General features: G+C 41.8%; 1 protein-coding gene and 1 long non-coding RNA gene across 2 annotated transcripts; both read right to left on the bottom strand.

Moving 5' to 3' along the window:
* Window positions 1-1,566: 1,566 nt before the first annotated feature.
* On the bottom strand, window positions 1,567-11,378 carry LOC131241124 (triose phosphate/phosphate translocator, chloroplastic). The gene is made up of 12 exons (XM_058239799.1): window positions 10,984-11,378; window positions 10,824-10,898; window positions 10,677-10,742; window positions 10,485-10,563; window positions 5,227-5,347; window positions 5,052-5,147; window positions 4,006-4,118; window positions 3,840-3,917; window positions 2,573-2,689; window positions 2,350-2,449; window positions 2,165-2,265; window positions 1,567-1,874 (listed from the first exon to the last, which is right to left on the bottom strand). Exons 1-12 carry the CDS (start codon window positions 11,226-11,228, stop codon window positions 1,857-1,859), a joined length of 1,209 nt encoding a protein of 402 aa, XP_058095782.1. The 5' UTR covers window positions 11,229-11,378; the 3' UTR covers window positions 1,567-1,856.
* LOC131241127 (uncharacterized) lies at window positions 8,425-9,285 on the bottom strand. The gene is made up of 2 exons (XR_009168963.1): window positions 8,963-9,285; window positions 8,425-8,888 (listed from the first exon to the last, which is right to left on the bottom strand). It is a non-coding gene; the product is annotated as an uncharacterized LOC131241127 (long non-coding RNA).
* Window positions 11,379-15,153: the final 3,775 nt, after the last annotated feature.

Genomic DNA, 15,153 nt, shown 5'->3' with positions numbered 1-15,153 from the left:
TGAAAATACAAAAATAAAACTGGCATATGCAATGATGGTAAGAGAGAGGACAGGGCTTGTAATTGCTTAAAAACCTCATGTCCTTTCATGTTGCATGTTTTAATTGTTTTGAATGATTCCATGTCAAAGTATCCTTGCTGCTATGGAAAAGTAGTGGTGGCCATTGTTATATGTTAAAGGCAAAAAATGGCCTGTAACAGCTGTAGCTGTTACGGCCCTGTACCATTACAGTCAAATACATATTTAATTTTCAAAAAAAGAAAAAAAAAAATCATATTAGCAGCTGTTATGGCCTGTATTATAATAGTAATGATGGCGGCCGCTATGGCCACCATTACCATTATCGAATGCCTTACTCCACATTGAGTCCCTTCTATTCTTTTCTATTTCGTCTCTCTGATTCTCGGTTTTCCACTGTGAGTGAACGTTTCTGCTAAAACAGATCTGATGGAATTATTACAATCTGCTATTGCAAATCTGTCTGGGTGTCTAAAGGGAAATCTGAACTGTGGGTAAACTATTCTACTTTCAATTTAGGGAAACTTAATACTGAATCTGGTTTCAGATGAGGGAAACACACACGTCAACAGTCCAAAACAACAGCTGAAGATGGGATGAGTAAAACCATCCATTTTGGAAACCTGTTGAGATTCAAATCATGCACATCGGGACCAATCATACCGACGGTCTAAAATCCAAAAAAGATGGCCCCACTAGGACACCTTATAACTCTTAATGGCCAATATAGGAAACAGGGTGCTCCAGTGGTACTCACACCACCATAAACTACCCTTGTAACAGACAGATGTGGGGCCCACATGATCCATCCATAACATTCAACCCTACATCAGAAGCATATCACATTATAGCCCTAGACCCTCAAATCAAGCTGATCCACCAATCAAGTGGGCTACATTACAGGAAGCAAGTTGAGAGGGAACATCCACCCTTGATTTGTGAAGAGGGCCAATGTTAAGAACCTAAGCAATACGCCAACAGCCACAGGACTGATGGAACCCGTCAGGCTAGTATCTTTAAACCATTAGGGTCGTGAAATTCCACCATGCCCTGCAGCCAACGTCCACGGCTGCCCACTCTGTGGCAGCACTAACAAGTCATGGCAGCTGCACTCCAGTTATCTAGCTAGCCCTTTTCACTGGGCAGCTACACTCTTTATCTAGATAGCCCTTTTCACTGCAGCTACAATCCGGTTGCTCAGATAGCTCTTTCAACGCTGTGGTGCCCTTACTGATAGAAAGCATCAAGCTAGGCTCTTTAAACCATTGGGATCATAAAAGCCAACAATGTTGTATATATGAAACCCACACATTCAGACCCTTCACCAGATCCGGATGAAGGGGCAGGTTGAAAATCCAGCTGTTTCTAAATTCACCAGATCAGGTGACGCATCTGATGGACGGATTGGATGGCCTTTATATATCATGTGGCCCCCACATCTGCCCAGTACAACCATAAACTTAGGGTGGTACTGAAACACCTCGAGCGTGCCGCATAGAAAAAATGGTTAAGCGTTTCTAGATTGCTGGTGCTAGAGTGCAAAAACAATGATAGAAGACGCTGTGGTTGCAGATTGCACTTCCATTGGTTGATACATGCACTTTTTTTATGCTACAATACCAGTCTCTCTCGGTAGCTTCCCCATGTAAGCAGTGTTTAAGAGAACCATTATTTTCAGTGGATATGGGAAGACTGCAGATCAGTGATAGTTTTACTCCAAATGAAAGAAGAGCAAAAATACAATTTAAGTGACCTTCAAATGGCTGGGAGCCTCATGTCCACAAACATCTAAATCTACACGACGATCATCCCACCCCTCCAAAGAACGCCTTTTCATCTTATGCAGATTTCATTTGCTGCAAATTTGCAATTCAAATGCGCATGTTAGCTGGCTAGAGTATCTGTCCAAACCGTGTTTTAAGTGATATAAAAGGGATTTGGTACATAGTGCATACACTAAATAATTGGTGTATGCACCACCACCTCCGGACTATGATCAAAGGCATGGAGTGTTGGGCCCAGTGCCTGCTCGAAATACCCAGCTTGGGTGGGCCCTACACATCCCTTTGTGAGATATACAGAGACCATTCGCTCTGTGCGATACCCAATAGACCGTTCCCTATTGATATGGCTTGTGAGCACTCACCTGTTTCTCCTCTTCTATCTTGGCCTTGATGTACGAGTAAATTGCTACACCGGCAATCGCAATGGATGTTCCGATGCCTGTCTGCAGCGAGATCTTGTTACCTGCACATGATAGAGGATTAGAAAACCATGGTCCACGCAGATTGAAATCATCTGAGAAGAGAAAAAAGCCAAGTCAATATGTACCGAATACAATGATCGAGAACCCAATCACAAACACACGCTTCAGCACATTCCCAACTGCATGAGTAAGTGGAGCTACTCTCTCCAAGGTATTGGTTGCCAACTGAAAGATAGATCATCAACAATACAAGTGAGTTGCTATCATCCACATCATCATCACAAGCAGGTAAGTAATACATGATAATCTGTGAGATTACAACATCCAGAAAAGGAGCGAAACGAATACCTGGTTGTAAAGGTGATAAAACATGCCCACCCAAAAGAGATCCGAGAGGAACTTTGTGAAACCCACTTTAGCAATTGCATCATTGAAACCATGCTGCATCAATTGAGGCCCCTCCAACTGAACATCAGACAAGAAAATGGATATTTAAGATGTGGGGATGTGATAATTAAAAAGGAAGCAGGGTTGTATAGTCTCTGAGATTTTAGTCATGCAGGTTTGCTTGCTGAAATGAAGAGCTACAGGGCCTGTCATGGACTCTTCCAAGGACTGCCTATGGAACAAAGTCACACCAATCAGAAAATCTTAGAGGTCGATCAGTGGTCAATTTAATTTTGTGGACTACAACTCATCCACCGATCAGATAAATCAGGATCACCTAGTCAGTGTAACTTTTGGATCGTGCCTTGTTCACGAGATTCAGTATCACTAGACCATGCAGATCATGGATGGACCAAACTAGAAATGATAGCGTGCTTTGGCGCAAAGCTCATTTTGGAAGTAAGCTGGCACAGTGTCTCTTTGTCAATGAGATGAGATGAGATGGAGCAGTGCTAGTGTTCGTATCAATGGGGGCATGATGTAATCTATCACTATATGGTGAGACTCAATGTATCAAACATCTTCACCACCCAAGGTATTCAATAATGGTAACAGTGGCCATAACGGCCAGCCTAATGACCGTTACAATACGGGCCACAACGGTCATTCTGTAATGGCAGCTACGGCCCTGTAACAGTCGATTTTTAGAGGAAAAACTGAATCAGGCATGTATTGTTACGGCCCTGTATCGGCTCATTACAGCCGTAACAGGTCCATTACGGAACTCTCTCTCTTTTTCTTCAGAAAAGCCATTACAGCCTTGTACGACCGCCGTAACTGTTTTTGATTAACATGTCACCACCTGATTCGTGCATAAGCTCTTTGACCCAGCCTATCCAATTGATGGACCAGTAATGGAATAGTAAGCCATATAGTGTAGAAACAGTTCAAGCCCAGAGGGTCAACAGGAAATGTGGGCAACAGCCAAAAAAGTCCATAATTAGATGGTTAGGATCATAACAAAGTCATGGGTTTGGTCTACAAACAAAATCCATGTCCATACATTGGACATTTAATTAATTTAATTTTTTTGATTGGCGACAAAGATTTTATCCAAGGACCTGAAAGTCAAAAGGCAAAACTGATACAAATAGCCAATCAAGAGATGGAGGCGTCCCCCATAACAAGTATATTTTAATTTCATGCATGAGATTGAAGAACCACTCACAATAATTGCTGGTGGAATGCAAACAATGAGTGCAATGATGGAAATGTACGCGTAGATATTGGTGCTGTCCATGTCAGTCTGCAACAAACAAGGGGTCAAGCTTCATTTGACAAGTAGATACATTTTAGAATCCAGATATAAAGAATAGAGAGAGATATTGTCAGACCATGGCTTTCTTTGAGTAGATACTCCTGTAAGTGAAGGAGATGTTGGAAATCATGGCACTAATGAAGCCCGTCCAGTTGAATGAAAGCTCAGTTAGAGATGCCATTGACACACCTACAGTCTCCAAGCAAATTTTAGTCATTTTGAATGCAGTAAAATTGCAATACACATAATACTTAGTACCAGTGTTTTAAAACCTAGACTCGACGGAACAGTTGGACCAGAACCGGCTGCAAAAACAGACTGGATTCCCAAAAACCCTGGTCAATTAGTGTGCAAGTGTTTTTTTCTTGATAATTGTAAAATCACCCAGCGGATTATGAACCTACAGCACTCACATAAGAACCAGGCATCTCATCCACTGAACCAGAGGCATTCTGTTACTCATTCCTTTTACTTTTCTTTATTATGCAGTAGTACTACTGCAAGTAGATGTCCTGGGATGAGACAGCCCGGAGTGGTTGGACTGAACCATCCACAAAAACAAGCCATTTTTCAGTCCAGTTTTTAAAACATTGGTTTATACAAAAAGATTGGGTTTGTATCAGCAAAGCTCTATGGATTCCTTGTGACTCATCACCATTGTTTTGGCCAATAGACTGTGTATACGGATCATGCATCTGGTAGGCCCGCAGTAGATAAACCATGTCAATTGGATGAACCAAGATATTTTTTGGTGCCCTTCCTTCAAGTGGACATTGAAAATATATCTTGAAAAAAAAAATCTGCAGGCACCATTCAGAGGGGGAGTTCATTGATCTGGCTGCTAGTATCATCTGATTACTGCAGCTTTTGTATCATGACTATCAAATGGATCATACAGATGCAACAACCATATAGCCATGTGTATGGTGGTGAGTGGCCCATGCAGATTCCTTGTGAGTTAACACAAACCAAAAATGTATTCCTCCAACATATCCTTATTATTTCCAGAAGTTGATTTAGTTGCAAAATTGTCCATAGTGAAAATAAAAATGATGCCATTATCAGCAAAAGAAACACATTCTGGGGTTGCAATGTAAAAACTGCCAGAAAGGTGTGGTTTACCGAGAACAACAGGAGCCAGAGATAGCCATAGTGTCAGGGGTATCTGTTGTCCAAGAACGAACTGAGAAGCAGCAGCATTGAAGAAAGGCTCCAAAGCTGAAATGAATAAACACAGTCAGAGATATTGCAGAAAATGTACAGTGTGACAATAATTTGTCCACGTCAAAAGATATACCTTTGATTGTGTGGGTGAAGGAGACAGCCACCGCAGCAAACGAGACATTGCTCATAACATGGCCTAAGGCATGGCATACTGCGACGGGGATCAACAGCTTCAGCAGGTTCGAGTCCATGGGCTAAAACACAGAAACAACCACAGTCACATGTCACTTAAACATTACAAGATGGCACGAAGTGTTCTGAGAACCATTAAAAAGAAATAAGAATCCCATTAAAAAGGGGCCTTGTTATCCTCTTATTATTATTATTATTATTTTAAAGGGTGGTCTTGTTATCTTACAATGAGTGCATCATAAAATAAAACATGCAAAACAGTACTTGGCCTATGACTACCATATTTAATGGCAGTTCCACAGTTATATAAATGGTCTGGGTATTAGTTTTGTCATATTTACATGTTATATAAATGGTGTGGGTATTAGTTTCATCATATTTACATGAATGTCATAAAAATATGGATAGAAGTGCCTCCTTCGGCAGAGAAGCAAATTCCTTCATTCTCTTTTCACAGTTTCCCCACATTCTCTAATCTCCTTTTCCACCTTTCCAACACCATTTCCCCATTCTTCACCACTTTCTAACCATTGAGACCTACTTTCTCCTCTCCTCCCATTTCCCAGACCCAATTGTAAACTCCTCTTCTAAAACTCACTTTCCCTCCCCAATGATTAGTCCCCATTTTCTAACCCTATCACTCGAAGCCCCATGTTCAAGCCTCTCTAATACCTCATTACCTTTTTCTTTACCAAACCCATCTTCTAGTACCTAATCCTGGTTCCTACCACCCCAGCCCTGTATCAGCTCTGACTTTGGACCACAGAGTTTTCTTTAGCATTTTGAAAGCTATGAATTGCATCATATAAGTTGGGAAACAATGGAATGATCTGAGGGAGATGCATTTGGCAGTGACTATTTCCATGTTATCATTTGTAGAAAGCAGACAGTAGGAAACAAAATCAAATTCCTCATTATCGAGATTTTTTACTGAAAGCAAACAATCCATTGTCCACGAATCTTGTTCCAATTCTTGAATGACATCAATCCGAATCAACTTCAACTGCCAAAGGATTCGATGCCATGCCTCAATGGTAGATAGAGCGCATTTCAACATTGAGGTCTCGGGTTCGAACCCATACTAGAAAAAAAGAAAAAGACAAAGAACTTCAACAGCCAAAGATTAGGTTCCCTGAATAAAGTGTTAGGTACTCTTGACAAATCAATTTTGATGCAGGACATGTATGCAGATAAACAATATATCTAACATGTATACTACAAAACCCAACACTTCAATGTTCTAATTGAGATCAAAATCCAGAAACCAGGTCCATAGAAGATTTCAAAATTGAAGAGGAAAGCCATAACTTTTGCTGTTTCCAACAAGAAACAGTTTGAATAAGGAGACAGGAGCCATCAAATCATGATGGTAGTGCACAAAGATTCCATGGGGAAACCAAAAGCTTTGCTGTGACCATCTAAGAGTGGTTTTGGTAAGTAGATCGAGAACCTTCAAAATCATCACAGTAGCTTATACAGCTTCAGCACCACATAAAGAGGGTTGGAGTGAGTAGGGGGTTGTGGCTAGCAGTAGGGAGAGTGTGTGGGCTACCAGCAGGGGCAAAAGATGAGAGAGGAATTAGAAAGGACGTACTGATCCTAAGCATTTTGGGGGAAATTTGAATTGAAATTTTGAAGAAGTAAAATCTGTTTGTTGTTTCCTGAATACACTCCACTATCCTGGAACAATTTAATACTCAAGTAAACAAATGTGCAATCAGTTGGGGGGTCCACTACCATTAGATTCAACCATCATTCATTCATTATAACTGTATCTGATCATCGATTTTATATTATTGCTCGATACAACCGTTGCTCATCGACATCATAACTGTATCTGATCATTAATCTATATCATAGAACAATACGACCATTGCTCATCGACTATAACCAGATGTGATCATTGATCTTCCGCATGCCTATCTGAGTATTGTCTCTTATCATTAGATTTGGCCATTGTTTTTCCATCATTGCTCGATATGACCATTGATCGTCCCTTGATCTGACCTTTGATCTTCCATCATTTCTAGATTCATTTGTTGATATTCATCAAGAAAAAAAAAAAAAAAAAACTTGGCTGTTGATCATCCACTATCACTAGATCTGACTATTGATCTTCCATCAGTTCAGATCTAACAGCAGAATATCCCTCATCACTATATCTGACCATTGATCCACCATCATTTCTAGATTTGACTATTGGCCATCCATTGTCAGTAGATCAGGCCATTGATCTTCCACCATTTCTAGATCCCACTGTTGATCATCCATTATAGGTCTCCCCTTATGCTAGTCACAAAATACCATTTACCAGCTGTCCAACTAATTGCTGTGCACTTGGTAACTTGCTAAATCGGGTATAACTTAACTAGTCTCTTTAAAACTATTTACATGTCACTTTTGTGTCTGTTGAGTCTATTCTTTCACTCACCTTTTAGACATTACATATCGTACCAGCCACTACAGCCTATGTAGTTAATATTTAAGTCTTGATGCTGAAACTGAAAATTTTATCTGCAACAGATAATTTTAGCTCATTGTCATGGCCTTAGATAGAGTGGAATGGCGGAAAAAGGATTCAAGTAGCCAAACCCAATTCATTGGGATAAGGTTTAGATGATGTGATGATGATGAGTTTTAGTGAAGGCTAAAAAGGAAGAAAAGTGAAAAAAGAAAGATACAAGGATGAGATGCTGTACTTCAAAAATTTCCAAGCGAGTAGGTCAGAAACACACAGGATCTTAGCTGGGGTATTGGCATGAAAGTTAAAAGCAGCAAGGTTATGAATTTTCTTTTTTAAATTATTTTAACTCCTGTGCGGTACATACAATGCATGTGGATAGAGAGGATGTGATGGTTGTTTGAAAGGGTAGGGTCATCATTTTAATGATTGAAGGCTTGTTCTTTTTTATGGACATGATTGCTTGGTCATCATCATGTACTAAATCTCATTCAAAACTTGAAATTTGATTCTTGGGTATGCTGTGCTGTTTTGTATCACGTCGTTGCATTATATGTACACCTGAAAGAAAACCTTACTTTGAACAGACTAACCTGTTGGAGCAAAGGTGGAAATTTAACATGTGAACACTAAGGGTTATAGAAGTCCATTTCATTTCAAGTTGGTGAGGAAACAAAGCAAAGCAAATTAAAAAAAAAAAAGTCCCTTTTATCAGGTTTCTATTTAGGTGGGCCTGAACATTTTGGATGAACTAAATGAACGAATTTTCTTGGATTCAAATCCTTTATGAAAATAAAAAATCCACCATTAGTTGGGATTTACACCGTTTGACCTGGCCACCAGAGGGTGAAAATGCTCTTCCTTTGGCATTTATAGGCTTAGAGATATTGTGATCATTGACTTCAATCTCTATTGGGCCAATTTGGTAGAGACCTAAAACTAAGTTTTTTCTCCTTTTTTTTTTTTTCTTTAATATTTTTTTAGGGAAAATTCAATTCATTTTAGTTAATCATCATTTATGTATTACAGATCATTTTGAGGCATCTACCAAACAGGCCCAAAAATTCCCAATAAATACGCTTTTTAGACATGAGGAATGCTCCCAGTGCTAGAAGTGTTAGTTACAGTATTTTGGGCTGCACCTATATATATAACACGCACGCACACCCCCACACACTCACACTAGTGGAATTTCACCACCTATGGATACTCGAACTTGGTCGCGGACACTCAAATCAATTGATCTAGACCGTACATGCCGGACAGCCTACCTTCATGGGCAGCTGTACACAAATTAAACCAATTGTATGATCCTACGCATCCAAACACACATCTTTTTATAACCATCCGTTTTCAAAGCCATGGTTTGGATGGTTACGATCACGTCATCGATTGAGAATAATAGATAATCCAAGGTGGCACACTCAATGGATGCTTCAGATTGATGATGACCATTTTGTTATAAACAATATGGATCGTCCATTCTCTAAGACGCTGATTGGACGGCCTTTTTGGTGGGATTATTGCATGGTGGCCCACTAAATGGATGGTCCGAATCAATTGGTTGGAGTTCTCACATCCAAATGCAACAAATAGCAGGGTCACTTGCCACAAGAGCACCGCACTCTAATTATGATTTATGACATCCCAGTATAATCTGGGTTTTTAGTTTGCAGCAGCGGAGCCCGTTGTTCAAGTGATCCAGATCATTAATCTGCCGGGCCGCCCATGAATGGACCATGACCCGGAATACCTCCAAGGTTGGAAGATCCAAGCCGTCAATCTTCAGCCTTTAAAAAAAATAATAAAATAAATAAAAAATTGAACCATTCTCCTTTTAACCGTGTACTTGCATACAGATAATTAAAAGGTTAGGATTGTCCTATCAAAGAGTATTCAGAGATGGCTCCATCCAACCGTGGAATCAAATGGACCAATGATCTGGATCATCAAACTACGAACCCAGTTGTAAAAAATCAAACCCGAGTATACTGTCACCCGTGTTTCCCACCACAACATAAACATAAATTAGAAAAACTTTTACTCTGTCAGAGCGTCATGGATGATACACAGGCACTTAAAAATTACACACGTGGAAGAAAAAATTACCACTGTAGAAGCTGTCTTTTAGGGTAATTATTTTTCTGTTAGCTGACGGAAGAAAAGAGTATTTTAGGGTACGGATGGATGAAAATATCCCTGGAACGCTCGGGTTTAGGTACAGGCGTAAATGAGAGTTAATTTTGTCCTAAATAAGTTGTCCGTACAAACAGCGGTTACTTTGGTGATCTATGGTTGTGGTCGGTCGCCGCTGGTAAGGTAGGTAAAAGGTGGTGTCTACGGTAAAAAATTACACCACGTGGAATATAATTAAATCAATTCTAACCGTCCAAATTATGGTTCCCATTTTTAGATGTCTCATCAATCAAAATTTACACTTATTTGACTGTCGTTGGATGTTTACTGGACGGCGAAAATTGAAAAATATCCAACGGTCCTATTACACAAACAAGTGCTCACGAATCAGAGGTCAGGATAGCGTAGCCAATCTGATCTTGAGAATGCAAGTTAACTACGATGGTTTCCACAATTTAGTCGGTTTAACTTAAGTCAATACATGCCACGTATATAATATCTGAGTGCGTGCTTATCAAGTGATGTACACAGCATGAGTATCATATAACACCTCTAATTAAAATTGCCATGTGGCAGGGACAAAAGGCACAAAGCTAACTTACAGCGCGCTTAGGTAGACCCACGGCCCAGCTCACCAAACAGTACACCACCCCCACCAGCAAATGCATCACCGAGACGAAACTGCGCACCCCAAATCACAGCCGGTAAAAATCAGCATGCTTGTGTTAACGTACGCCCTAAGTGAAACCAGCTTTAGAATTTATTTTATTTAAAAAAAAAGCGACTGCACGTACTAAGGGTAGGGGAAGTAGTTGTAGATCTTCTTGTTGAGTATGTTGAAGATCACGTTAAGAAAGTACCTGCACCGGCGAAGGACAATTTCGTAATTTCACAAACTCAAAGAGACAAGGCAGATGCGCACTGCGCGAATGTTCCCTTACCACATGAAAAAGAAAAAACCGGTGATAAGAGCAGGATACTTCTCCGCAAATCCCAACGGAGTAATCTTCCCTTCCCTAAAAAAGACGAGAAAACGTTAAATCTTAGCCGGAAGTTGAGATTCTCCGGCGACCGAGTCGGAACGGTGGAAACGGACCTCACCCGGCGGAATCGCTCCCTTCTGCTGTGGCGCAGACCGGACGTAGCAGCTCCCGCCTCCCGGTGGCATTCCTCGCCGGCGACGATTTCTCGAGCAGCAGCGCTGGCCGGAGTTGCCGCCCCCAGATGAGGTTCCCGCCGACGGAGCGGTTGGATCGCGCCGAGATGACGTAAGCACTCTCTGTTGTCGTCTTCCTGAGGCGGACGAGGGAGGAGATGGTGGCGCAGGATAGAGCTCTCGACTCCATTATTCTCTAATGAGAGGATCAGATATGGTTTTGTTCTGGTTGAATGCTAGTTCTAGCTCTTATTCATGGGAGGTGAGAGAAGGAGTTTATGGTGCGCCGGGGAGGCTATCTTGCGCGGGAGGTGTGACAAGTGGAAGCGGTTTTGAGATATTTATTTTTCTCGTGGATGATTTTGTTGGGATGGTGTCTGCTGTCCTCATCTTATCCTCAAATGAGAGGCCTCTGCGTGAGCGCTTGTCTTGTCCAGTCATCCATCTTCTCCCTACGGTTAATTATCAAACCCTTATCGCTCTGCCGCCTTTTTTTTATCCGTCTTAAGGGAGCGGATCAAGTGCGGCCCTGATCGTGGGGCCCACTTGATGAATGTATTATATATCCACGCCGTGAATCAGTTTTGTCAGCTCTTTCTAGGGTATGAGTGGGAAAATGACGCAGATTCAAATCTTTGGTGTACCATAACACGGGAAACGGTGGCGATTTACATTTAAAAACTTACTGTGGGCCACAAAAGTTTTGGATCTGGCTGTTGTTTGTTTTTATTTTTATTTTTTCCTTGTCCAGGTCCTTGTGACCCTGTCAACAGGCTACATGGAAAGTGAACATTACGGTAAGCTGCAGGAAGTTTTTAGTGGTGGGCGTTCAATCACCACTTTTTCCAATGTTACGCTCTACATGATATCTGCTTCATTTTTATTTTTATCTTGGCTTATTACCAGTAATGATCGGGAAAAACGGATGGACTGCGTGGATATATATCGAGGTAGGCCACACGGTTTGGGCCGCACCGTGTTAGGTGAGGCCCTAATCGGGATGATATTTACAATTAAGGGATTTCTCACACGTGCGTGGCGGATTGGCAAGTGTAGGAAATTGATCATGCGGGCTCAGGGCACGTGCTCGTCTTGCTGCTGAAGGAGCTGCTTGTAAGCTGGCCCACATGCTGCGTGAGAAAGAAATGGGCAGGTTGGTTTTGGTTATGTATTGGCCGTGACCCTGGGCTAGGGGTGTACATCGAGTCGAACCGAGTTGAGCTGGCCTAGCTTAACTCGGCTGGGCCACTAGCTGACTTCAGCTCGAACTCCACTCAGCCTGGTCCTCAAGCTTGACTGGCTAGCTCGGCTTGATTTGGTTAGTAGTTCGGGCCAAATCGGGCCGATTTCAAGCCAAGATCGAGTCGAGTTTGTCATCAAGGCATTTTCACAAACACCTGAATTGCACCTTCAAAATCTCAATGTGTTTGAGATAGTGGCAATGGTTTTACAGTTATTTTATCAAACACTTTCTAAGCAATATAAAAATCAAGAAAAAAAAGGATATTGGTTTCATATACATACCTCCCTTGCTATCAGCTACACTTCTTTGAGTCATTTCATCAAACACTTGGTGAGCAACATCAATATCACAGTAACCAAGTCACCAAACTGGTTCGATTCGAGCTGGGTTCGATCATAGTTGAGTCGAGATGGGTCAGCTCGAACTCATTTTTGAGCTAAAAAAATCAACTCGACTTAGCTCGAACTCAACTTCGAATCGAGTCAAATCGACCTTTTTTGAATCAAGTCAAACGAGCTAACCAAGTTAGCTCGGTTCGTGTACACCCCTACTTTGGGCACATTGCCTGGGGATGTGTGGGGGCCCACAGAGATGTCCGTGGTAAAACCACTCTATCCCTCTCTATTTTCAAAGACCTCAATAGTACGGGGCTTAAAAATTGGAAGCGGATTGGCTGGTGTACCACACACTAGTTACACAGCTAGTATAGATACGTATCGTACGCAGACGAGCGCTGACGCTCCTCGAGCTCTAAGATGTAACAACGGTTCAAAGGAAATCAAAGTTACATGGCCCCACAATGATGTATTTATTATACCCTAACTGTTCATTCGTTTTTCAAGATTATTTTAGAGAATTCACCAAAAAATGAATCATATCCAAATCTCAAATGGACCACACAAAAAATAGCAGCGGGATGATGATTTTCACCGTTAAAAAATTTGTAGGCCACCATAACATTTATTTTCCATCCAATCTATTCATGAGGTCATAAATCCATCCAATCTGCTCATAAGGTCACAAATACCTGAATGAAGAGGAAAAACAAATTTCTTATTGAGCCGTAACTTAAGAGACCCCAAAAGAGTTTCAATGGTAGATGTTCAATCCCCCACTTCTTTCTACAGTGTGGTCCATTTGATCTTTATATAGTCCTTATTTTTCCAAGCTTTCAAAATGGATGAATGGTTTGGATATAACACATACCTCATGATGTGACCCACGGAGCTTGCTGATGTCAACACACCAGCTATATGGCTGATGTGCGGTTAGGGGTGTACACAAGTCTATCCGAGTCGAACTGGGCTCAACTCGGCCCGGCTCGGTCACCAGCCACACCCAGCCCGAACTAGTCACCGGGCCAACATGTCCTGCCCTAACTCGGCCCGGTCAGCAAACGGGCAAGTTTAGGCCAAGTTCGGGCCAATTTCGAGCCTGCTCCATTTACAAAGGGACGGACGATATTCTCACTTCTCTGTCTGAAATGATTAGGATAAGCCATTCTCACTTCTCTGTCTGAAATGATTAGGATAAGAATTTAAAATACACACACACACACAAAAATGACCGAGTCGGGCCGAACTGGGACATATTTGAACTCAGCCCAAACTCAGTTTCGAGCTGAAGAAAATGTCCTGTCCCAGCCCGAACTCAGTTTCGGGCTAAAGAAAATGTCCTGTCCCGGCCCGAACTCAGTTCCGGGTCGAGCCGAGTCGAGCGAGTTAACCGGGCTAGCCCAGTTCATGTACAACCCTATGTGTGGTACACCGGCCAATCCGCCTTCCAAAAAATCAGGCAAATCCAAAACTCAGGGAGCATATTAAACGATACAGTGGAAAAGGAAACGTCCACCGTTGAAACCTTATTGGAGCTGACCTTGATATTTATATTCCATCCAAACCGTTCATATGGTTACTGCCACTCAGATAATCTTGTGACACAAATATCATCCTGATACAAAACTTCTGTCGCCCATAGTCTTTCAATCCCCACTTTTTTGGGTCGATGGTCCACATGAATTTTATTTTTATTTGCCATTTCCTATTGTGATCTTGCAAATGGATGGACATCTCTGTGGGCCCCACAAAGCCCCGGGCACGTGAATATCTCTGTGCGCGGTTTCACAGGCGAAGCGGAGTGTCTCTCTTGACGGGCGGACACGTTTGCCAGGTTGGCACGTGTGGAATTATTCCAATGCGACTAGTCTCGCTGCTTTTTGCTACTGAATAACTATCGCGTGCCTAACGCTGGTGCCAGGGAAGAAAAACCTATACTTACATGAGATCCACCCCATCCATCATTCAAAACACCCCTTGCTTGCCGTTGATCCCAAGAATCAGGCTAATGCTACAGTTGAGTGGGCCACCCCATTGGGAATCATAATTAAAACTCCAAGCCCCCGTGTTATCGCCCACCTGAGCTTTGGAATAGTTTGGTTTTTGGAGAATCTTTCATCCTGATGAGGTAAGTCAGATGAACGGATTGAACGGATTGGACGAAATATAGACAGGGCTGTGACCCCGGTCGTAGAGATATCTCCGTACCTGGGGCAGTGTGCGGTCCACGTAGATGTCCGTGAATAATCCACTCCGTCCATCTGTTTTGAAAGACTACAATAGGACAGTATTCTGAAAATCAAGCAGATTAAAAACTCAGGTGGGCCACAAAAACAAAACATTAGGAACATCAACGTTCACCGTCGAAACTTTCCTAGAGCTGACCATGATGCTTATATGCCATCCAAACCAAAATTATTACCAATCAGATAAACGGTAGGAACAAATATCATTATGATACAAAACTACTATCACTGCCATGTATTTAATCCCCACTGTTTTGTGTGGTATAGCCCACGTGAGTTTTGAATCTGCCT

Source organism: Magnolia sinica, chromosome 3, assembly GCF_029962835.1.
Source record: "Magnolia sinica isolate HGM2019 chromosome 3, MsV1, whole genome shotgun sequence".
Taxonomy (NCBI): domain Eukaryota; kingdom Viridiplantae; phylum Streptophyta; class Magnoliopsida; order Magnoliales; family Magnoliaceae; genus Magnolia; species Magnolia sinica.
This window is presented reverse-complemented; position numbering and strand designations above follow the sequence as displayed.